This window comes from Eucyclogobius newberryi, unplaced genomic scaffold, assembly GCF_026437365.1.
Source record: "Eucyclogobius newberryi isolate DKJ021-1_F unplaced genomic scaffold, fEucNew1.0.hap1 SCAF_2, whole genome shotgun sequence".
Lineage (NCBI taxonomy): Eukaryota > Metazoa > Chordata > Actinopteri > Gobiiformes > Gobiidae > Eucyclogobius > Eucyclogobius newberryi.
The window spans coordinates 43,533,635-43,559,870 of NW_027315834.1; the positions used below are offsets into that span (position 1 = coordinate 43,533,635).

The 26,236-nt window shown below is 40.1% G+C and overlaps 2 protein-coding genes and 1 long non-coding RNA gene across 4 annotated transcripts in view; 2 read left to right on the top strand and 1 right to left on the bottom strand.

Moving 5' to 3' along the window:
• Positions 1 to 26,236, bottom strand: part of LOC140366915 (astrotactin-2-like) — a 259,612-nt gene that overhangs the window by 51,379 nt on the left and 181,997 nt on the right. Inside the window, exons 14-18 of one of the 2 annotated variants that reach the window (XM_072453128.1) lie at positions 16,699 to 16,823; positions 15,545 to 15,649; positions 14,011 to 14,190; positions 6,781 to 7,097; positions 473 to 606 (exon numbers count right to left, since the gene is read on the bottom strand). In XM_072453128.1, coding sequence (XP_072309229.1) covers positions 473 to 606; positions 6,781 to 7,097; positions 14,011 to 14,190; positions 15,545 to 15,649; positions 16,699 to 16,823 — 861 coding nt within the window. Of the gene's footprint in view, positions 1 to 472; positions 607 to 6,780; positions 7,098 to 13,980; positions 14,191 to 15,544; positions 15,650 to 16,698; positions 16,824 to 26,236 lie in introns of both variants that reach the window. The other variant, XM_072453126.1, reaches the window with a different exon arrangement.
• The window catches only part of LOC140366921 (uncharacterized), a 262,861-nt gene that overhangs the window by 14,991 nt on the left and 221,634 nt on the right, over positions 1 to 26,236 (top strand). The window lies entirely within an intron of this gene.
• Positions 9,674 to 12,581, top strand: trim32 (tripartite motif containing 32). Its single transcript, XM_072453154.1, has 2 exons — positions 9,674 to 9,805; positions 10,485 to 12,581. The coding sequence occupies exon 2, from the start codon at positions 10,492 to 10,494 to the stop codon at positions 12,511 to 12,513; it is 2,022 nt and encodes a 673-aa protein (XP_072309255.1). The 5' UTR covers positions 9,674 to 9,805; positions 10,485 to 10,491; the 3' UTR covers positions 12,514 to 12,581.

Consider the following 26,236-nt stretch of genomic DNA (forward strand, 5'->3'; position numbering starts at 1 on the left):
AAAATCAAACTTTTGGTTATACAGTTCAAATTTGAAAACAAAACCTGAAGCACAGTGCGATGACTTTGAAGAACAGCAGGGCCTCTTCACCATTATGTGATCTAAAATAAATTGTATTTGTCGTTGTAAAAGTGTCTTGTGTGAAATCCCCATAGTGTTCTTTTTTAAAAGTTTTCAGAGTGTAATAGTAGAGCTGCTGGATGAGTCACAGACCTCCGGAGTATTATTAGGACACCTTGAATAAGAGCGTGTTCTTTCCAGATGGGTGTAAGGGCCGACTGACAGCTATTAGAACTTTGGGGATTGTGCTTGTGTCTACTCAAGTGCCACAGCACAGACAGTTTCAGTCAGTGTGTGATGTGTGTGTGTGTGTGTATGTGTAAATGTGTGCCTATGGTGCATCAGAGCATGCATCCATGAAATGTCTCTTGTGCATGAATTCCTAGGTGTCATGTTGTCATCTCACACTTACATGGGCTGCCTGAGGGGACTGCAGTTAGGCAAGCCATCTTTGCTGAAGGCACTCAGGTCACAGCGACACCAGTTATCAATGACATCGCCCTTTCCAGCACACCAGTATGAGCTCATTGTGGCACACCTGAAGGCCTGAAAAGGGGAACGGGTGAGAAAAATGTAATTATCTTTTGGTACATGTGCTGCCTGACCATCTCAAATCAGAGCTTTCTCTGTCTCAATTCATCTACTCGATTTTTCCTCAATGAAATTATGAATAAAATACCAAATGAGCTTACATGTTTGTTATACAGATACAAGATACAGTATATACATTATTGGACTGCTTCTTACAATTATAGAAGAAAAACACACGACGCAGACAGTGACCTTTTTACACCCACCATTCCAATTACCAGAAGGCAGTACCTGACAGGCATGCGCTGTGATATCATTGATGCACTGCAATTTTTACGATGGAAGTGCGAGTGCTGTGACACTCCTCACCTCTTCTGTTCCTGTTCAATTCAAGGAGCTTGTGAGTGTGTGTGTCTGTGACTGTTTTGCTATTGGTTCATATGTGCGCGGGGAGGGAGGCGGTGGCTGGTGGCAAGATGTAAGGAGATGACATCATCTCCTACATCTCCTGTGTGCCCCTTCATTAATGGGTGAAAGAAAAATCAAAGACAGAAGCTCAGTCATCCTCTAAAAGGCAGAAAAATGCCAATATAATTGTCAAAGCTATAAAGTATAACGTCAGGGCTTTCCCTAAAGCCACAGGCATGATAGGGAGGGAGTTCAAGGGAGTTCACAAGCACTCTGGCTCCCTCTGTCACACTACAGATCAATGGAGTTCTCTCTTATTTATGCACTCTAACTGGTTGGCCATGCTGCCTCATGTAGACAAATTTGAGATGTGCTTGATCATGGTCACAAAAACAGGATGCTGAAGTCAAGCACTAACATTATCAGTGGGCACCAGGCATCCAGCAAGAAGCACAGATCCACTCCTTTGTTCTAATATGCCGTGACATTCTTTCATCCTTAAGTAAAGAGGCTTGATGAGACCCCAGATATCTTTAAGGGAGCAGTGGATACACACATGGGCAAATGCGACATTCCGGTTGAAGCTGTTCTTCCACTGTTGCTTGTTTCATTCCACTGGACCAATGCCAAAGGCAGATTTCTGCAATGCGTTGATTAGTTGTGGTGACATTCGAGATGACTTTGAGCAAACCCTTGAACATAAAGTCTGCCTCCTTGGGACAGAAAAAATAGGGTATGCATTCTGGAGCTGAGGTTAGTATTTAAACAACACATCATTACTTCCTTAAACCAATTTTAGTTTTTTACTGGAAAAAGAAGAGCCAATAGAGTGCAACAACTTGTACACCACACATGCATATCAGAAAGAGGATTGGCTCGTTATACCCCAGAGAATATACACTAAGTCCCTGTTTATAAGAGCTTGTTGAAGGAGAAGTAGCAGGAGTTTGGAATGTTTTTTGGTTGTCTCCTTTTTCTTAACCACTTCTTCCAGCAAACAACAGCAACAGGGGTTTGCCACCTCATGACGGTCCACGGACCGAAGCAACAAGGAAATACTGGACTTCCAGGCACGCTACAGACAGACAAATATGAGATGCTGGGTGTAAAAGAGAAGGAGACCACAAAAACATCATGCATTTACCACCACCAGATTCCTCATATGCACGCTTGATTGCATGAGTGCATATGTGAAAAATAGACAAAGCGATTACTGCCATGTTTATGTTTGAAAAGTAAAACAAGCCAGTATTCACTGGGTAAACAGGGAATCTAATTGTGGTTTGGAAATGAGGTAGGAGAGCTGGTGGGGTGCAAAAGAGGTAAAGCGCTGATGAGGGGTTTAAGTAAAGCAAGTGAGAGTTGACTAATGCCAGTTAAGTGTGTGGTCGTAAAGACAGCAATCTGTCCCATGGAGACGGGGCGGTAAAGAAACCCTTAAGTAGCAGGAACATAAAAACCCAGGAGAACCTGCTATGTGTGTAATGAGGATCATTCACAAGCAATAGATGATACTTTATACTGTATTGATTAACCAGAACACAGATAGATCCTGATACATTGGGTTAATCGACAAACCTCTATCATTAGCTTCATTTAAGAAAAGCAAGTGTTTTGACAAGGAGTGTCCTAATTTTAAATCAACTGTTCTGCTCTAGGAGTTTTATTCTTCTCTGTACATGACAGTTTATCTTACAGGAACCAGTGATGGCCCTTTAGTTAGGATAGCCCACTGCACTACTGTTTCATAAATATGTCACCATTCATCTCTATTGACCTTATTGATACAGAGTAAATTGAGCTGAAATGTAATCACCTCCTACCCCCCACCGTTAATGCAAGATCTGGGCTCTGCCAGGTCCGAGTATAAGCAACATAACTGTGGCCACAAATTCCTTGTCTTGACGTCATTCTGGCCATGTAGACTCCCTGGCACCAAAATACTACCTTTAATAGCAATATCATGACTTACAAGAAGGATATTGAAGCTATTGTGACCTTTGTAATGTATTCATCTGTTTGTCTAGTCTAAGCTGACCATATTACTGTCTGCCATCTACAAGACATATTCTGTCAAAGTGTCCATCAGCCAGGAAGAAACCCGTGACGGATGAGGGGGTACAGGGAGTGTAAAACACTATAAAAACACACATACCTAACCATAACAGACCTAACCTGAGACAACCTTTTCATAAATCAAACAACTGAATCTCTATTTGATTGCTTTGGGGAGTTTTGGGAGGGAAAACGAGACACTCATCTCTCAGAAAGCTTTTTCAACATGGCAGCTGTCTTTCTCAATATATGCCCAGCCAAGCAGAACGATCTTTGGAAAAAAGGGATGTGAAAGAGAAACATACACAAAGTCATTGTGTATCCCTAGTGCAATCTATGTTTCAGATTTCAATGGATCAGGTATGGGTGTCACACATACTTCTAACACCCATCCAATTCTCCATTAAGCTATTTTGAGTCACAAACATAATTTAACCAACTTCAACTCAGTAAATATGGATATGTCCTCCCTCATTTTAAAACTCAGATCCTAAAGTCATTTATCTTAAAATCAACACGTTTATTTTTATTTTTAGCTGATTTGCTTTAGCAAAGTTACTGTAATGGGTGTATGAATAATATTAACCATTAACCATTACTAAAAACAACAGCATTTAATGTACAGCTTTTATTCATATTCATGGTTGCTATGGAAATCACCTGGTATCGGTTTATATTGTGTCAGACCTGAAAAAGATGGATCAGTGCCCTTATTTACATATGTCGCATTCAGACATACAGCACCAACATTTCTGGCCAAGAGGAGATGAAAAGGAGAGAGAAAGAGAGTGATAAAGAAAGAGAGAGAAAAACAGAAAAAGAAAGAGAAGGCTGGGACGAGAGTGATAGACTCCCCTCCCTCCAAAGAGGTCGATGACATCAATAAGAAGCTAATAATCCTGCCTGGAGCTACCTTAGAAGGGCTTGCCAAAGCTATCCCCTGCAGTCTGGGTCCTTTCCTCCTCCACATACATCCCCCATAGGACCACTGTTTTGCAAAAGGAGGTGCGCAGTGAAAAGAGGGGAGAAAAGAAAGGACATTTTGCTCGTCCTCACGTTTAGATATTGATGAAGGCCACTAGAGACCGTCTGCTATTGATTACGCCTCTTTTTCTTTGGGACTGTGATGCTTGTTATGGGTGGCACGTCTACAGAAAGGCTTTGTAATGTGTGCGTTTCTGAATTTATGCATATTTATTATATCCTTTTGTTGTTGCCTCTTGTAATTTTTAGAAGGCAAGATGATTAAATGCTTGATTGGGGGAGCGTGAACCGGTTTGCTCCCTATGGCGGGTGCGTCACCTGCAAACAGTTCAGTAATTGCTTGCCCACACGCACACAAAAGATGCATTATATGTAAGGAAGTGAGACATTGTTAAGATGAAAACAACAAAGAGGTAAATTGGAGTATAGTAAATGTAAAGTTAAGCAAAAAGAAAACTCCTTGCATAGGCAGTTTGATAGGATTAACTTTTTGTGCACACGCAGTCTTTTGTGCAAAAATCGAACATGCCACACACATGTACACTGTATATACCGTGCACACACTTCACAAGGAGAGAAAACTATGATGTCATCTTTTTTATGCCCCCTGTATTACAGCGCTCATTATGAGAGGAGAAAGTTAACCAACTAATGCCACCTAGGGGTGACTGGGTAAAACTGCACCAAGCGTTACAACATACATTCTCGATTGAAAAATAAATAAAAAAGTTGAGCTATACAATAAAAGACAATATAACAACTATGAATATTACCAAACACTAGTGCAAGGACCATGCATATATCAAGCATATTCATAATATTCAATTCTTCTATCTTAGTATAAGTTTGATGATTTGTTATGTACAATAATTTAGATACTTATAGGTATAAACAAGAAGTGGAATGTCCAATAAGCGTACAACTAAAAGAGTTTCTCAATTCACATAATATTTTAAGCTCCTCACAATCAGGTTTCACAAAGTAACATGACGATACAGCTCCCCCTGCAGCAACAACAACAACAACAACAACAACAACAACAACAACAACAACAGTAACAACACTTGTATACTATATACTTTGTGTTAAATAAAACACAAACCTATTTAAAAAATGTTTTGTGTTTTTCTTATGAGACAGTATAATCACATACAAAACATTTCACATGGCCAAACATAAAAACAGGGCTTCTCAAGAGAGTTGTTTTTGGGTTGATGCTGGCTAATGTTACAAGCCTACTTTTCCACCCAGAGACAGCAGGGGGCGAATGCCCCGAAAATACATATTTAACCATCACAGAGACTTACAAAGACGTTCAATACGGTGAAAATGTTACTTAGTTCTGCTTTAAATGATAAATCCGAATCACTCGAAGGCCTTTGATACTGTAGACCATACTGCGCTTAAACAAAAGTTGCACAGTATTGGGCTCTCACATCACACTGTTGGCTGCTTTGCAAATTACCTGTCTGACAGGACACAGTGTGTAAAGAACCAAAAATATTCTCAGTGTGTAAAGGAACAGAATCAAGAACCTTCTTAGATAAACAACCTTGTTAAAAATATCACAGATACAAACTTGCGTATGAATGCTGATATAGTCTTGTACATCTCAGCACTTCCAACTGAGCTTGTTTTTTCCTCCAAGCGGCTTTAATCAACTGCACACAAACTTTTATCATTTAAAACTGTTTTTAACTCAGACAAGACCAAATACATGATGTTCTCTAAAAGCAAAGCTAAACTCATTTACCACCCCACAATTACCACACAAATTGTCACTCAATTGAAATTGTAACTGAAAATAAATACTTTGGTATTTTAATTGATGACCGTTTGTCTTTTAAACCACATATTCAAATGTTAGTTCACTGGCTAAAACTAAAATTACATTTTTACTTTAGTATAAAATAATGTTTGTCATTTGAAGCCCATAAGAAGCTTGTCACTTTTATGTCTGTTAATGATTTTGGCGATGCAATATATATTGATGCTTTGCATGCCTTGGACACGGTTTTTCATGGTGCAATGCATATTGTAACAAACTTTAAGTGTCTGACCCATCACTGTGTTCTGTATGTCTGGATGGGTTGGTCCTCCTTGGCCCACTTTAGATTGAAACACTGGTACCTTTTAATTTACACATCTATTCTTGAGTTGGTGTTGCATTATCTCTAGCAGCTCATAGTGAGGAGGCGCAGCAGCAGCTACAGCCTGCGCCCTCAGGACCTGCTCCTGCTCTCTCTGTGCCCGGGACCAACACAGAGCTGGGGGGGAACCCTTTTGGGTTCACTTGGAATGAACTCCAGAGGGAATTTAAATTAAACAAGCTAGTTTGGTTGGATTCTTTAAAATTACTTTTAAATGAACATGAAACTAAACTTTCAATCTGCAAGTCTTTTTTTTTATGCTGATTGCCTGTGATTCTATGTTAAATGTGAGTTGTTGTTGGGCTATTGTGCCCAGGACACTCTTGCAAAAGACATTTTAATATCAATCAGTTTTCCTCCTTTAAATAAAAGTTAAAAAAATTAAAAAAGTACTGTTTTATGGCAATTCAAAGTCTTCAACTGTGCAAGCCACTTATAGCCACATATGACAAACATCTACATTAAAATAATAATAATAATAATAGCGTCATATATTTACAAAAATAAAGATGTATGTTTGAATTTTATGCTTAAATGTACATTTAAAGCTCGAACACAAAAAATGAACAAGTAATCTCCCACATCTCCTCACCTCTTTGGTGATGTTGTCTTGCACCAGGCTGTACAGGGACACTACACGACTTACGTCCAGCAGCACAGGGGTGGGTGAGGACTGTTCTCCATTCCTCCCTTTCCCACTGTGCCCTCTGGTGGACAAAGCTCCCATCATGCCCTGGTGGTGACACAGGTGGCAACCGGGCGGACAGCTGCCCTTCTCCTCACATCTGATCTCCACACCGGTAACTATGTCGTCTGAGAGCAGCTGGCTCTTTTGCAGGGCTGACAGGTAGCTGATGAAGGGCAGTGACTTCAGCTCCCGTCTGCCTCCAGCGCTCTGTTCTGTAGTCTCTGGAAGCAAAAACCACCAGCCATTTTAGACAATGTGTTGAACTTTGAATTAAACGTTATACTCGCGTACTTTCTGCTGTATTAGTAAGTAACATTCTACAATTACTGACCCCATGAAGCAATGTATGGTACTCTCAGGTTACAGCAGTAAAGAACAAAGTCCAGGAATTGTGTCGACATCTGTATTCACTTTTCCTTAGTGTCAAATACCTGGCTGTTATTTGTTTTATAGACAATAAATGAATGGGATCATATGGTGAGTGGACGGCAGGGGTGTGTGTGAGGCTTGCCAAGTGTTGGTTACCAGGGCTTTGTGCACCACCCACACCACACAGATTGTAGTAGACTTGGGGTAAAATCCTAAATCGCTTTCCTTTGGATCCATATTATACTGTATAACAGAGCCCCACTGTTAATTCTGTCTATAAGCAACATGTTACATTTTTTTTAAATTAATTTAAGAAAAAAAATGTAGTGCAGGTTTTTCCTCAGTTAAAAGAAGGGTATGTGGATTATTTATTACATAAACATGACATCTGTGTCCCCAGATAAAATATTGCTTTATGATAACAACTGTACCATTGATTAAATTGCTTAGTTACAAAAACAATGGATATGGGAATTGTTGATGTTGTCATTTGGTGTTTTGTGTTCCAGTCAGAAAGCAGAATGAGGCTACCGTGAGTCTATCATTGGGGTTTGCCAGTTCCATTGCTGAAATCAAGTTGCTTATAACCTAAAAAGACATTCTCTGATGATGGTCACTACCTTAACCCAGCATCTGCAGACAATTATTACCGGTAATCATATGGGATTTTAGATTAATTTAGACTTATTTAGTATTTGAATAAACTGGATCTAACTGTGAATTAGATATTAACATTATAAAATGTCTTATTTCAATAGAGGAAAGTGTGGCTGGGTCTGGCATAATGGGCACTTCTGCTTCACAGCAAGAAGGGTTTGACTCTCGGGCCGCCAGGGCCTTTCTGTAAGGAGTTTGTTGGTTTTCCCCATGCCCAAGCTACATTAACCCCATATTAACCCAAAAATGCACAATAGGTAAAATCCTGACCAAACCAAGCTCAAGATATGGAGATGGGTCCCTGAGCCCTGTACCTAAGCAGAATGGGTCAATTGCAGAGAATGAATTTAGGGGATTAATAAAAAATATATCTTAAACTCTAAGTTAATTGTAAAGGGAAATAAAACAACCTCTTTACCTGTAGATTATTGTTTATATGTGAAAGTGTACATGTTATGAGATCAAACTGACAAAAAACAACTTGAGTTGAACCTGTAGTGTCTCACCGTCAGCAATAAGTAAGTACAATTTAAAAAGAAATGCAAACTGTCCTTAATTTGACTTATTTTCCTGGAAACAAGAACTCAATATAGGAAGTTCTCATAGTACCTAAGCAATATAGCTACCCAGATTGATGGTGTTTTTGTTGGAAGAAAAACATCCTAACCAACAGACATGCGAAGTGATGGATTGTCATACTAATGATGTTTAGGCTACAATAACATACTCCCACATACATTACAAGTGTATGAGATAAGTGCATATGTATGCTCTGCAAAACCACAAGTAGAGAGCATGTGCAGGTTAATTAATGTTATATGACCTCAGTGTGTGTCAGTCATGACTATGTCATTAAAGTGTTTATATATATTTTACATATACCGGTATACATCTACTATTATGTCTTCGAGGTAGCTTTTGCGGCTGTCAAAAATAAAGTAATAGGCCTCAGTAATTGTATATGTAGAATTGTGGTTACACACTCGGGTTGCCGAGGAGATATTATGAAGCAGACATCCTTTTCCTCTAGAACTTGAAAATAAATAAATAAATACGATATGGCAATACTAAACAACTGATTTTGATCATTTGTCAATGCAAAGTTGTATACATTGTTATGGAAACCTGAATAAAATCAGAGATCAAACAGAGACAAAATGGGACACTTGAGAGGGATTCAGAGTTACTGATCATCATATGCTTGCACAATATTCTTCTTCCACTGCCTTTGTTAATTGAAATGTCTTAGTAGAATAAGTTCAGAAAAAAATAGTCCTATTTATAGACCCACTCTGACATCTAGTGGTGAAGATGTATTATTGCATTAAGTATTTAAACCGATAGAAATACATGGCAAAAGGTCTTTTAAATTGTGTATATTGGTAATAATTGAGTAGTTACCAATAACAACAAATACATACAGATTTATTTCATTTCATCGTGAATAGTTCATGGATAGGCGGATCTCATTAGGCCATTTATTATTAGTTCAGAATGTTACGGTTATGTTTCCATACCATAAAGCGTTGATCTTTAATGAGACCTTCAAGTCACAAACTGTCAAAACATTGGTCAACAGCCCACATTGCGTAAATCACCCGGTAGTGCGTATACCGTGCGTAGCGTGCGTGGCCGCGTAAACCGTGCGTAGCGTGCGTGGCCGCGTAAACCGTGCGTAGCGTGCGTAGCCGCGTAAACCGTGCGTAGCGTGCGTAGCCGCGTAAACCGTGCGTAGCGTGCGTAGCCGCGTAAACCGTGCGTAGCGTGCGTAGCCGCGTAAACCGTGCGTAGCGTGCGTGATGTAGCCAGCACTGCGGTCAAGTAGCCCGAGCAGCTGCAGTGACAGAAACACAGCACGCCCATCACGTTTCGTTTTCGTCGATCCAACTAACATTCAGGAAAGGTAAAGTTCTTGCGACGAATGATAAATGATAAGCATTAAAACAGACGGAAAGCTACAAGCACTTTCGTAAATGTTGGTATTTTTGTGTAGCTGGCGTTACGCAGGGGTGTAACGCTGAATTCGGTATTTGTACCTTCGTAACACGTAGACTTATTACGATGCAAGGTGTAATAATTCCATGACAATTTGTTGTAATAAGTGCAATCGGTGCAACTACGCAGGCTCTAACGTTAGCAGCTAATACATAGCAGCTGGCTACTCGGACAAACAGCTAACTACTGTAATGTCTGTTCATGTTTGCCCTTAAAGGCGCAACTTTATTGTATTTACAATAAAGTGTCATCCTTACACATCACCCTTACTTTTTTTGTTGCAGCAATGTCTATTCCTGTACTGCTGTAGTTGTAAACGCTTTTTGGTTTACAAATCTTCCTTGCATTAGATGGCATGTGATCCAACAGGTTCAAGTAGTCTAAAATATATATTCATTAACAATACATACCTTCTCTGGCTAAAAAAACAGAAACAATAATAATACAAAATTCCTTCACATGTGTTTTCTGTAATTAGAATGAATACACACACACACACACACACACACACACACACACACACACACACACACACACACACACACACACACACACAAGAGTAATGCTTGACCTCTGTTTCATAATAGATTCACAATGGCTGTGGAATTTCCCCAACTGGATCCGGATTTAATGCGGGAGGTTCTTGAATGCCCCATCTGCCTGGAGACGTACAACCAGGACCAAATGAGACCAAAACTCCTGCAGTGTGGACATACAGTGTGTCGGCAGTGTCTAGAGAAACTATTAGCAAACACCATCAATGGTGTTCGTTGTCCATTTTGCAGCAGGGTGTCCAGAATGAGTAGCATTTCACAGTTGGCCGACAATCTCACAGTCCTAAAGATTTTGGATTGTACTACCTCATGTAGTGCTGCTGCTGCTGCTCTGATGTGCAAGTCTTGCTGCACCCGTCTGCCACGACAATACTGTCACGAGTGTGCAATTGTACTCTGCGAGCTGTGTAAAACAGAGAGTCACATGCTCCAAGGCCATAATGTTCAACCAATCAGAGCAGCTGCTGAAGAGCGGCGTAAAGAACTTGGTGCCAAACTGGAATCTCTGCGCGATGTCATGGGTGAAATCCAAAAGAAAAAGACAGTCATTGAAAATATTTCCAAAACTCTGAGGTGTAAATACCGAGCGGTTCAGCAGGACTATGCCACAGCTGAGCTCCGACTTCAAGAGGAGCTCAGTAGATCTCGAAGGACATTCACAGGGACCATGTCAGAACTGGAAAAGTCCAATGCACAGGTCCTTGAGGAGCAAACGTATTTACTTAATATTGCAGAGGTTAAAGTTGTGTCACGCTGTGACTATCTGACAATGCGTGTGAGGCAGAGTGATACTGCTTTGCTAAAGGAAGATGGTGCCAGCAGTGATGACGACGAAGAATTGGATATTAAATGTAGTTTGCCTACTTCATTTAAAGTACAAGAGCCAGAATTGGTTGTAATTGAGCAGTCAAAAGCATTAGAAGTGGGAAAATTAACTGCAAAAGCGTACACTGTAAGCACAGAAGATGAAGAAGGCACTTTAGACATGGCTTTAGAAGGTGCTGTTGAGGGAGCAGCGGGGGCTTCAGTAGATTTATACAGAGATGTAGATATGTCTGCAGGTGTAGATGAGGCTATATTTGGGTCACCTGCACATTTTAAGTCAAAGTCTTTAGATGCAGCAGAACCACCCAGAGGGACCAACTGTGAACTACCAGCCTGTCAGTTTGTGAAGAGGATGGGCTGCAAGGGAACACTGCCTGGCTTATTTAATTTACCTGTGAGCATCTGTGTAACACCACAAGGAGAGGTTTTGGTGGCTGACCGTGGGAACTACCGCATTCAGATTTTCAACCGTAAAGGTTTTCAGCGTGAAATCCGACGCAATGCCAGTAGTATTGATAATTTTGTTTTGAGCTTTTTAGGGGCAGATCTTCCCAATCTCATTCCATTATCCATCGCTGTTACACCGCAAGGACTAATTGGGGTCACTGATAACTATGACAACTCAGTGAAAGTCTATACCATGGATGGACAATGTGTGGCTTGCCACAAGAACCAGCTGATCAAACCCTGGGGCATTGCTGCTATGCCGTCAGGCCAGTTTGTGGTGTCAGATGTGGAAGGTGGCAAGCTGTGGTGCCTGGCAGTGGATCGCAATATGGGTGTAGTCAACTATACACGCTTGTGCTCTGCTGTACGCCCAAAGTTTGTGACATGTGATCCAAGTGGAACAGTTTACTTCACCCAGGGCTTGGCTCTTAATTTTGAGAAACGCCACAATGAGCCTCACCTGGAAGGTGGTTTCTCCATTGGGTCTGTGGGTACAGATGGTCAGCTTGGCAAGCAGCTCAGTCATTTTTTTTCAGAGAGCGAGGACTTCCGCTGCATCACTGGAATGTGTGTGGATAACAATGGTGATTTATTGGTAACAGATAGTGGCCGAAAAGAAATCCTTCAGTTTCCCAAAGAAGGTGGTTTCAAAATTCTAATCCCGGATGGGTTAACTTGTCCGGTTGGCGTGGCAACTACACAGAAAGGACAGTTGCTTGTTCTGGACTGTTGGGACCACTGTGTCAAAGTGTACACATACATTCAGAGAAGGCACTCCTCCACTTCATAGAAACTCTTGAAGCTTTAGTGGTTATTATGACAGGGTTTAACGGGTGAAGTTTATTGTTCATATTGTTCTCATTCAGGCTTTATTCTTTAACTTCACACAGCACGTTAGAAAGACCTGTTCAGGTTAAAGCTTAGCAAGCCATCATGTGAATCTTGATCATTCCTGGCCGATTATGACTGACCAATTAGCATGTTATTTACTTTTACAAAATGTATACCGAGGCTAATGGCCTTTTGATGCACTTTATTACTGACAAATCACTGCTTTAACTCTTTGCTGCACACTCAATTGCTGAAAGCTCCTATCCTCACTGAGTAGTGCTTAAATGGCAGACCAGTAAATAATACAAATGTGTTATTTTTCAGCATTCAGGGAATTTTGACTGGAATAATCTTATAGGATCATTTTGTTGGCATTTTAAATTTAAAGAAATACAAATATATTAAAAAAAACTACTACTACTTCAATGATGCAACATAAGTATTGCCTTGACAGATGCTGACTTTTTTTTTTTTTTTTTTTAAATAATGGCACCAATAACATTTGCAGAGTTCTGGCTTTGACACAATACATGACGTGTGTGTGTGTTTTTTCAGTAGCAACACAAAATATGTTGAAGCTATTTAATAGAATTTTCTTTTTTGTTTATAGTGAAGTCCTGTGGTGATGTAAATACCAAACCTTACTGTACTTAGGCTCTGCAAATAATCTCTCAGGTTTCACTTGAATCTACGCTATGGGTTTTGTGTCTAGCTATTGTTGGGCAAAACTAATTAATTTATGATAGCTCTTACGGGCTCTTTAGTCCAACTAAATTATAAACTTGGGATAAGTTAGGTTTAGGTACAGTACAGAACAGAATGGTTAGAATCATACAAGCATATCTGTTATTCTATTATAAGATTTAAGCAATCAAATATCTTGTATATATATATATATATACCATTCTTTACTATCTGGAGTTATTGCATAAAATGCTACACATAATGAAGTGTCCTTTGTCTGAGTGTTTAACACTGATACACAAACATCTATTCATGTTTTATGACCTGGATAATGTCCAGAAATCTCTGAACTGTTAAAATGTAATGATGCAATATGTCTTTAAACCAAAATATTCTCATTCATATGTTTTGTCTCATACATCTGTGGGTTTTGAACTTGTCACAACTTTATATGTTAATCGAAGTGCAATAAATATATTACAAAATTAAAACACTTATATTTCTTGAAACGTCTTAACCTTTAGATGTGTTTAATCATTTAAAAGGCAGAAGGTCTAGCTAAATAACAAATTAACACACACTTTCTGTAGAGTACTAAAAAAAATAAAGCTATTACGTTAAACACCAGATTAGAGCGGGCACTGGACAGTTAGAAAAGAGCTATGTGAAATGTGACCATTTATTTACCATTTGGGTATTCGTATGACCTTTCTGGTGTATAAATGACTGCATGACACATGACAGCCAGTAGAGGGCTTTGCGTAGTGCTCACCTTTCTGGTACTGCAGCCAGAGCTGCTGCTGGGCCTTCTTGCTGGGAAAGTGGATGCTGCAGCTGAGCTCAGAGCCATACAAGGCTTCAGACACATAGTGGGTGCCAAATAGTTGGAGAAAATCCAGGAGTTCCTCTCGCGTACTATCTGCTGATAGTGTCTTCAGTATCTTAGAAAAACCTGTCAGAATCAGATTCTGGTTACACAGCTGGCAAGAAGTTAAAAAAATAAAAAACATCTCGGAGCATACCATTTGAGACATACTGGACACATACAGTATATACATACATGCAGTATAAAGCTCAACAGCCCAGTGGTTCTTAAACTGAGTTGGGACCCCGGGACTCACTTAAAGAATAATGGGATTTTTTGCCGATTTGAGAACTCAAGCAACTGTTAGTCCCTTTTTTAAAAATAGGCATGTGCACACTCACCCCCACCCTCCTGTTGTTTCCAAGAGGCCGCCTCCCATAAAACCTGGTGCGGAAGCACGCAACAGCCTCGCTGCTTCACGTGCTTTCTCTCGTCTCAGCAGATTTTCATCTCTTCTGAGCTCAAACAGTCTTTCTCTGTCGTCATTTTGTACTGTTCACTGAAGGAACTCGCTAAACACACACCGGCATCAAACACGCATGTACAGCCAGGGAAACGTACTGCTATCCTGGGAACGAGGCTGCAGGTGTGCAGTAGCACGCAGGGAATTATTGATATGTGAGAGAACTACTCAGCTGTCCACGCCATGAGGAAATGAGACTCCAATTCCAAAAGTCCTCTATTATTCCTTTATGAGATTATTTAAAGTTTAATGTATTTATTGAAATAAAGTATATTTCTTGATTTCTTTGATTTTAAACTTCACCAACTGAAGTTAAAACTGGCATACATTTTATTTTGTTGTGGGGGTCCCTGGTTAATTGCACATCATTTCCAGGGGTCCCAGCCTGAAATAGTCTACTACCATGTTTTTTTAATTTATTGTAATGTTATTGCTAACACATAGTCATTGTTATTCAATAATCACTGTATCTTATGATACCTCTATGACTGTATGTATGCCTGGCAAACATGTGTCTTATTGTTTTGTAAGACAGTGGCTAAGACTGTTATATACTGGAAAGTTAGTGTGTTCAAATTAAATTCAAATTGTTGTTCGGACGTCAAATGGCAATGGATATCACCACAATGACACACAATTAGATTTGGAGGTGGTGTAATCACAATGTGGGTCTGTGTCATTTCTTATTTTTAGACATACATTATGGACATGATCTATAAGATAAGATATTCCTTTATTGTCCACACATGGGGAAATTTCATTGTTGCAACGCAGGTAGATACAGAGGTAGATACAGAGGAAAAGAACAGATCACTTATAGGAAGTTGAAAAACACTCTCAGTAGAAGATCTCTTATAAACAATCTATGGGCTTTGCATTTGCGTATTACTAAGGTCGTAACTAATATGTAGAGAAAAGTTAGCAGCACCTGAAAAAATGCTGGTGTAAAATGAAATGGTATGACTTTGCTGGTCTTACCTGAAGATAGGGTGATGGAGCTAAGTTTGACCTTGTACAGATTGCTACGTACTCTCCAGTGTTGAACCATTGGATAACCTGCCGCCTCACTAAACTGAGCATCCCCTGGAAAGAGAAAAAAAAAAGCATAATTCAGAAAGGTTTTGAAAAACAACACGAGCATATTATTTTGTGGCGACTTCCCAAAACAAACTTAATTATTGGGTTTATGGGACGTTTTATTAATATATTAACATATTTTCCATTTCAAACAACAAAGTCCTCATTGTAATTCTTTTTACATACAAAGCAGATAGTGTCTGACTGGATCAATGGCATTGGATTCAATAACCAACTTTCACACCAGTTCAGAACTAACGTTTAATGAAGAGGGGTAAACAAAGGTTGAAATTGTGCCTACAAAAATGGCTTCTGCCAAGAATCTCTTGTACAATATCAGAGACAGAACCAATTTATGAAAAAATCTCAAGGGTCTTTGTGAACCAAATACCAATTTAGCTAATGGAAGGATTAGGGAGCAAAGGTGGAGGTTTCTTTTTAAGCCCAAAGTGTCTCTGGCCCTAAGGGACACCACAAATAGTCAAGTATAGGATAAAAGGATTGCTATTTTTTTGCAGTGTGACTTCTGAAAGTCTTCTACAAGTTATGTAAGGCCTATATATATATATATATATATATATATATATATATATATATATATATATATATATATATATATATATATATATATATATATATATATATATATATATATATATATATATATATATATATATATATATATATAGCCCTTGCCAACAAATGTGGGCACTTTATTTGCAAGCATAGCAGTGCAACAAAAATCAAACCTTTTAAAATGTAATTATAACCTTTTAGTTATCAGTTATCTGTATAAATTAAATTAATTGAAAATAATTTAAAAAAAAAAAATGACCAAAGCACACATATGACTTTGATTTAACAATTTATCTGAATAAAGGAAAAGTAGACAATACATTATAATCATATCTATATTGTATTTCATCATGTTTATTTATATCAATATAAATAAATACAGTATTTCACACTGATTGTTCTACAGTTCACCTCTGATGGGCTTACATATGTGTTGTTAAGGGGACAGTCGGACAGCTGGTGCACTCTCCTTCACTCACCCGTGAGCAGCTGCAAGTCAGGCAGTGGTTCAGACAGCACTCCTCGACACTGCTCCTCCACCGGCAGAGGGATGACCATGAGACCGTCTGCCAACTGGGGGAAGTCTTTGATGTAGTTGTTGTCTCTGACAAACAATCCAAAAGAAAAGTGCCATATTGTGGTAAATACCTGTACAGTTAAAGTAGATCATTTTAGAATGTATTAAATAGTGTATAAATAGGCGTGAGGGTGCAAATATGTGAAAGAAGACAAGAGTTTGTCACTTATAGAAAAATATAATCAGTAAATGTCAGTATTTTTGCTCATCTGTTGAGAGTATCAAAGTCACAAACGTGACTAAATGACTCAAAGTCATATTTTTATATTATATTTGTTATATTTTGTGTCTTTTCCATAGTTTATTTGTCTCTGTCGAAGTCTCTGAATCAAAACAATTGAGTTTTATTTGTTATGAGAGCTGTGTTGCACCACTGCATTGTGGGTGCCCAGTGAATAGCTCTGGCAAACACATTTTCCTCTCATCCATTTTCATAAGAGCAATGTTTTCTGCAAAACACCACAGTGTTGGATACTCCGGAGGAGTCACAACTTGTTTTTTGTATACATTTCTTATCTTCTCTCTGCCTCACACCATGCCTGAATCCCCGAGTTACTATGTTTGGTTTGAAAGTTGGACTTAAGGAGAGAAGATGAGAGAGAAACAGCTAGTGAGAGAGGAGGGTTAGTGTAAGAAGATTGCAGTGGCTTACGCTCACAGCGAACATATGGATTGACAAATTAAATCATCACCTTCTTGCGGACGCACCAGAGGGGTGTGCTCTTAGTAGATAGTTGCGCTATATGGATCCGTACGGGGCACATCTGCTGCACCCTTGACACTTAAAAAGTTTTCTCCAGCCACTTCAAGAAGAAACATTAACTGTGTAAAAGTCATCACATAGAATCAAAGAATTAATTTAAAATCATCCACTTGTCGACTGCTAACACCTTTTTTCTGTAGGTGTCAAGTGGAAAAAAAATAAGCAAATCTCAGGCCGAGTTTATCGAAGCAAGAAATGTATACATTTATTCTATATTGATTTTTTGTTGCAGTTAAAACTACATGACCAAAAAAACACAAAAAAAAAACAGTTATTGGAAAGGAATAGCGAGATAACAAAATCAGCAGGATAATTTAGAAACAGGCCAAAAACTTTAGAAAGATGTGTTAGTCTCACAAAATCCAAAAGGAGCTAAAACAATGGCATTGTTTAATTTCACACAATTAATCATTATACTGTTTCTTTGGGGAAACACCGACACACATTCTTGCAATATATTCTGAAGTTAGAGATCTGACTATGCACCCAACCTTAGATCATTCTGCTATTACGCCTGCCACTAAACTAGTTCTGCAACTTTAATGAGAACATGTTATAACCATCTTGCAATCATTTGACACCCATCAGCTCTCGTTATCACATCATTCCATACTAATTATACCTTAACTACAATGACAACACTATTCATCACCTACAACCTGAGGAATGGCCCTCAATGACACCCAATACTCTACCCACACCAGACGAAATAACTACCACTGATTCAAAGCACGTCCTAGAGTGGCAGAGTGGCTGTTGGGAAATGTATCAGTGTCTGTACAACATATAAGGTTCGAATTTCAGAATATGCCCCGGATATCTATCAAAGCAGATAATGGCAGTGGATCTAAGGAATCCCAATAATAACAGACACATCAGACACATGGGCAGAGCATTTACTGACTGATGCCCAGACGATAAGCAATTCCAGGGTAGACCAGTAATAATAATATATGAAATGTATTTTTTCTTTGACTTTTGTGCTAAAACGAATGTTATGGGGGAAAAAATCTCTTGCTATGCCACTAAAATGCAACTGAAGCTAATTGTTATAGTATTTTTCTTGCAATTCATGCATGTAAAATCCACTGAGTACTAATGTATTTGAAATAAATACAATAATGATAAAAGCAATAGTGTTTGGTTATAAATGTAATGCAATGGGAAAATAAAATGACTTTAACACATATCAAGTCATTTGAATGATTGCGGTAATCGTGTGAGGGTTATACACTCCATTGACCACTAGATGCTGCTCTGCCCCTGTGTTACATGGAGTAAGTGTTATCCTGGAGAATCAGAGAAAAGTGTATGCTGCGCTGGGCTCACAACAGGCGTCCGTGCTTCCGATTTGTCATGGTTGGGCATGTGAAGAAGAATAAACAAGGACCCCGCTGAGAGTGAGTCTGCACATGGATTAAAGAAAGCAACAACACATTGGGCGCAGAGAGTGTGTCTATAATTGCACAATTACAACAACAACCAGAGCAGCAGCAGCAGCAGCAGCAGCAGCAGCAGCAGCAGCAGCAGCAGCAGCAGCAGCAGCAGCAGCAGCAGCAGCAGCAGTGTAGTCCAGCCACAGAACTGAAGGTCAGGGGTGTTTGGGAGTGTCGGGAGCCCAGGATGGTGTCAGGGAGGAAGTGATTAGAGCTCTGACTGACGGGATAGAGATTACTTCAGGACTATGGTGCAGGAATGAAGGACCTGGGCACAACAAAGGCCAGTTTACCAAAGGGAAGGAAAAGTAAAAGTGACAACATGCTGGTTCTCCCCTGTATAACATGGACTCCAGTGTAGGACGTGTAGGACACTAATGGCCATTTTCCACCTCTAATACTGGCCCCGCTACTAAACAGGTGATTATTGTGATTAATTAACATTTCTGTAGTTTTTGAGCAGATGATTTATGGAGATATTTGGAAACTAAAGCCATATAGTGCGATGTCCTTTTCCTTTTTTATGATTATTATTTATGTATGTAAATACAAACAACACAAAACCAGAGAGTGAAAGCCAAAATTAAAAAGAAATGGAATGTCTTAAAAAACTGTCCCAGTGTCTGTTTAAATTTGTCCATGTTCAAGTTCAAATGTCAGTCCATTTTGAAAGTGTCCAACGTCTGGACCAGGTCTGAACCAGGACTGGACCAGGACTGAACCAGGACTGGACCAGGACTGAACCAGGTCTGAACCAGGACTGGACCAGGTCTGAACCAGGACTGGACCAGGTCTGAACCAGGTCTGAACCAGGACTGGACCAGGTTTGGACCAGGTCTGAACGAGGACTGGACCAGGTCTGGACCAGGTCTGAACCAGGACTGGACCAGGACTGAACCAGGTCTGAACAAGGACTGGACCAGGTCTGAACCAGGACTGGACCAGGTCTGAACCAGGTCTGAACCAGGACTGGACCAGGTCTGAACCAGGACTGGACCAGGACTGAACCAGGTCTGAACAAGGACTGGACCAGGTCTGAACCAGGACTGGACCAGGTCTGAACCAGGTCTGAACCAGGACTGGACCAGGTCTGAACCAGGACTGGACCAGGACTGAACCAGGACTGAACCAGGTCTGAACCAGGACTGGACCAGGTCTGAACCAGGACTGGACCAGGTCTGAACCAGGACTGGACCAGGACTGGGCCAGGTCTGAACGAGGACTGGACTAGGTCTGAACCAGGACTGGACCAGGACTGAACCAGGACTGGACCAGGTCTGAACCAGGACTGGACTAGGACTGGACCAGGTCTGAACCAGGACTGGACCAGGACTGAACCAGGACTGGACCAGGTCTGAACCAGGACTGGACTAGGACTGGACCAGGTCTGAACCAGGACTGGACCAGGTCTGAACGAGGACTGGACCAGGTCTGTACGAGGACTGGACCAGGTCTGAACCAGGACTGGACCAGGTCTGAACCAGGACTGGACCAGGACTGAACCAGGACTGGACCAGGACTGAACCAGGACTGGACCAGGACTGAACCAGGTCTGAACGAGGACTGGACCAGGTCTGAACCAGGTTTGGACCAGGTCTGAACGAGGACTGGACCAGGTCTGGACCAGGTCTGAACCAGGACTGGACCAGGACTGAACCAGGTCTGAACCAGGACTGGACCAGGTCTGAACCAGGACTGAACCAGGACTGAACCAGGTCTGAACCAGGACTGGACCAGGACTGGACCAGGTCTGAACCAGGACTGGACCAGGTCTGGACCAGGTCTGAACCAGGACTGGACCAGGACTGAACCAGGTCTGAACCAGGACTGGACCAGGACTGAACCAGGACTGGACCAGGACTGAACCAGGACTGAACCAGGTCTGAACCAGGACTGGACCAGGTCTGAACCAGGACTGGACCAGGTCTGAACCAGGACTGGACCAGGACTAAGCCTGAATCAAAACTAAACTGAGTCTAAAGCAGAATTAAACAAGTCAAATCAATGTCAAATTTGCGCAGGTTGGGAAAAAACCCGATAGCGGAGGGAGAGAGGGGGTTATTATTTTGAAACATAAAATAAAAATAAAGGCTTTCTGCAGAGGCCCGTAGTTACGCCGGAACAACACCTGCCTGTTGTTACAGTGAGACAACACTGAGAACAAAATGACATCATGACGACATTTTGTTTTTTACAGTCCGAGGTGCACGAACAAACTTCTCGCTTCTTATCAAGTATGAATTGGCCTTAATGCAGGTCTCCCGTGGCTCTGGTGCTGCCTAACGTACAAAAGTATTAAGTGAGAAAAGTTATTTTAATGTTAATGTTACTTTAACTTGTATTACTTTAACTTGAGAGGCTCCTCAAACCAAAACAGGAAGTCTTTTGGACAATCATCTTTCTCATACAAGAGCTGTAATCTGTGTAATTTATCACCCACTGAAATAAATTGCATCTCTGAGGTAAAAATGTTCACCTTCAGACTTAAGTGCTGGATGAAAGTAAATCAAAACTGTACCCACCTGTAAGTGTTATGACAGTGTATGAGTGAAGGCGAAGGAATGAGCTGTGTAGATGTGTACATTTGCCACTAATGTATTTATAAAATGGAAACGTATTTTTATGTCTTTTATATCTGTGAAAAGTGTAGACAAGCCCAACCAGAGATAGGAGATGAAAATGTGCATTTGCTATAAACTTTCTATGCATCGCATCGGCTACAAGCTTTGTAACTGTGTATGACTGCTTTGTCCTTGGCAAATGAAGAAATAAATAAATATAAAAATGTGTATTATAATTTGATTGCTTGGGTGTCGTCAACTGTGTCTTGTCTTATGTCTTGGGGCTATAGATCAAATGGGGTCTCATCAGGGAGTCTCTGTAGCACATTTAGAGGAACACAATAGTCTTAATAACTTTAATATGTGTAATTTGAGTTCATGTCTCATGCATGTGGGGCCTGTTTTGTGAGTCCTAACAGTGTTGAAGTGTTAGCTGAGGACACACCAGCTCCCAGATGAGACGGTACAATGTTATTACGGTACACCATCTGAAAAGGCTCTAATTCATGTCACAATAAAACAATCAGAGGTGTTTACTGTGCCACTAGAGTTACAACTTGTTATTAAAGCTGCAGTCACATGGCAGAAGATAAATGAGCGCGTTGGGATAAGGAGATCAGGTGACTTTTCATGGCCAGTATGGATTAGGCCAGTGAGGTGACAGTGGGGCGGTCCCTGATGGAGAGCACAACACTGAAGTCATTATGTGTGTTTAGTTTGTGTTTGTTCGGTGTGTGTGGACAGCTCATTTATAAGTCACAAGAAATGGGACCGCCTGAACATCTGCACTTGTGAGGACCTTTATTATTGCAGACAGGCAATATATTGCCCAGCCTTTTATCATGAGTTCTTTAAATATGTGCATTAGTGAATATACTAATGTACACTTTTCTCCTCATATTGATCAATCATGAAACAAAATCAATATTATTTATGAAACATAATTTTGTTTTACTTTTATTCAAAACAATTGCATTTTTTTCTTCTGAAGTCGGAACTCTTCCACACACATGGGATAATGCCAGTAGCGTGCAGTGATTTCCTTTTGTTTGTCAATATTTAGTGGACAATAGAAAAGTGAAGAAAAAAACAAAATGTATTATATGAGCGTGGGCTTCTACTACATGAAAGACGGTCTATCCTACTTGGAAAAAATAAGATCACTTCATCAACCAATTATTACACAAATTAGTGCTCTATGTTCTTAAATTATGTTCTTAAATTACTTCCTGTACTTCTAACTAAGATAAGATAAGATCCTTTATTGTCCACACATGGGGAAATTTCATAGATATCAACATCTAATCTAACTAACATCAACATCTAATCATTAGAAACATGAACAGAGTCTTAGCTACAAACAAAGACTTGTCTTTAAAAGATCTCTCTTTTGGAAAACTCTTTCAGAGTTTTTAAGTCAGTTTGTTGAAACTTGGCGCTGCTGTTGCTTAGCTTTTCCTCTGCACATGCTCAGTTAGGGCAAAACCAGCAAACATCCTTGATTCCCACACAAGTGTATTCATCGTGGTTTGAGCATAGAGTCATGGGTTCGAGGCTGGGCCTAATGTTAGAGTCTCCTAAAGCAACAAATAGTACACCAAAGAGCTCCTTTTCATTATGTGAAATTTCAAAGACATTTTTGCCAAGTAATGTCCATTGGCCAACCTTCAGAAATGGTAGTTAACTCCAGTGGGTAGCAGAGTAAGTCAACCACACATCCTGAAACAGCCCCAAGGACCAGAAGTAGGCAGTCAAATATTGTACTTTTTATACCACTGCGATCATATTTTTTGTCCACGGTCTACATCTTCCAGTACATACAATGTTCTGTGTGTACAGTTACAGAAAAAAACTCCAAGCCACAACTTCACATCAGAGCATTTAATAGAGCAGGGCAGAATATAAATAGAGGTGATTGTTCTTAAGTGGCGCACAAATCAAGGACCATCTGATTTTTGTCATTTCAACATGAAAAAGAATTGAACAGGCAATCAAAGCTCGGAAACAAAGATTCACCTTTAATGATCAGAGTGGAGACTGTATTTCAGCTCTGACAGCCAGAGATTAAAAAGCAGAAATCGTTCAGAAAGAGTTCCTTCAAAGGCAAACGAGCACAAAGACCAGCTGATCCAGGACCTTAGGTTAAGGTAGGTTAGGTGTCTTTAGTCATACCCTTGGGTAAATTGAATTGCAGTGATTGAGAGAGTAGGCTCACAATGATAGAGTATCAGCATCTTTAAGAATGAACCTGTTGTCATAGTAGCTCTGCAACATACTCATACAGGATGAAAGACAAAGGTGAAAGGACACACTCGTGTGGTGAATCAGTAGAACTGCAGACCAGGGTCAGAGCACTGCATTGGCCCTTGTTCTTTGCTTAAGTTAAAATCCTTTAAGAGATTATATAAAAATATGTGACCCAAAATATAGCTACTTCTTTAACATTTGCCTTCTAGAATACAGTTACCAAACGGAGTCATCCACACTTCAGAGAAGAGGTTGTAGAATACAGACTGATGTTTAGTTTTGCATACGTTTATAATGTGAATTGCAATTCACTTGTACAGTGCCTGGCGGAATTATAGAAATAAATAGAACCATAAATACATCTGAAATTTTGCCCAGTCTAGCTATACAATTTGGGAACAGGACTTTGGTGAACACTGTGTTGTTCAGGGTTCAGAGACGGTCAGGGAGACAAATGGGACTGTACTCTATTCATTGAATCAAATATGTGTTTCATTTAGTAGTCTCTTAAAACTACACAGGATTACTGTACAAATGTCAGGAATATGTTTTTAAAGATACTTTGTACTTCCAGATTTTGCACAGAGGATTAAAGCACTAGTTAGAAACAGTATATGCAAACAGTGTATTTAAAAACCAAAGGGCACATGCACGGTACATTTTCAGACAACTTGAGACAAGAACAGAGGAGAGTGGAGCACAACATGATCAGCACTACCACCAGCAGTTCACTTCATTAATCAACAGTAAAAGCACCAGCTCTTAATTTACTGATTTATGTCTGCCCCAAATTTCCAGACAGTGGAGTTTTGCCTTGAGTGAGAAAGAGATTCAGTTTTATGAACTACAGAACCATTGTTATCCCGGGCCAAGGGAGGTGGCTATGGGTCCCCTAATGCTTTAGGCTTCATATTCTCATTTTTCACCCTCCGGTCTTTTATTGATTCTCCGACTGCTACAAATGCAAGAGATTTTATCAGGCCAGGGCCACAGTGCAACTGCAGCTAGAGGCTAATTAAAGACACAAAATCGTTCCATGTTGCTCGCTGGGTTGGAGGTGGGATTTACCGTAAGGGATTACAGAGCTTCCACATGAATAAGACAAAGCCTGAAGGGTCAATGTGTAACATGAATGCAGATAAATGTCAGAATGCATGTGTAATAGCAGAGGCAAAAAAAGGACAAGTGAAGAGGGGAAAAGGGTGTTCAATCCATACAAATTATACTTTCATTTGAGAGACGTATGAGCCCTTCACTTGCAGTAGACATATTCTGGAGCTAGAGCACAGGTATTAAAGCAAGTGAGGCTAGCACTTTGAACAAAGTTAAATTTACCTCAAGGACTTGTTCTCTATGAAGTCAGATAAAGCAGGTTTGCAGTGGTTCAATAAAATCTCTACATAAGCATAGGTTTGATAACCAGAAAGGCATTTTCATCACGTATTTAAAATGTGCACAATATGTTAATCTTCCAACTACATTAATTTAATTCAATTTTAATCAAGATTGAAATTCAGTTATGTCTAATCCTGATGCTTGAGGGCAACAGCCAATCATCTGTGCGTCAAAGCATGTGGTTTGGGGCAGAGTTCAGACTTTGGGGGAAGAAATTAGACTATTTATGGAAATTATCCTGTATTGTTAATGGTTATGAAAGCAATACTGAAGGCATTTTTCTTTTTCATCCAAGAAATGAAAATGAAAAAAATATGATCAATCAATTCTTCAGATGCCTGTAGCAAGTTAGTTGTTGTTGAACCTGTGAAATTCTCAAACAATCAATTGTATTGCTTTTTTCTTTTGTATGATTGACAATGACTGAAACACCATGCAGCAGTCTAAATGTAATGTATCTTGGCACTGCTCTCCTTGTGCTCTCAAGCCTCTTCAGCCAAAACACAGGAGTTTAAGTGTACTTCCCATGATGACCGCACAGATAGCGATTCTACTAACAACGCAGGGCTGCAGCAGAAACACATCTTCTAATCACTCCAACTCCAACAGAGCGCTGTTTATAATTCTGTATATCCACAAAAAGTGTGTTCCAACCCAATTATGGGACGGTGAGATTCATGTCCACAGAAGCAGAGGGACCACTCCACACACTTTGCCCTCAGTGTGCTGAGAATAGCACATGGAGCAAGGAGCCATCAACAAAACCACTGAAGCAGCTGATAAACAGAGGAGAACCAAGGGGACAGACGAGTGGCACCTGAACACAAGTTGTGATCAGCTGTGGCTGGGTTGCCTGGGCGACAGTGTCTGATGTTGAAAGACCTGTAACACCCAATCAATCAGTTCATCAAACTTTATTTATTAAGTGCTTTTTATACAAAAAAATGAACACAACCACTCTACCCACCCACAGTCAAATGCACGCACACACACACACACACTCACACACTCACACACTCACACACACACACACACACA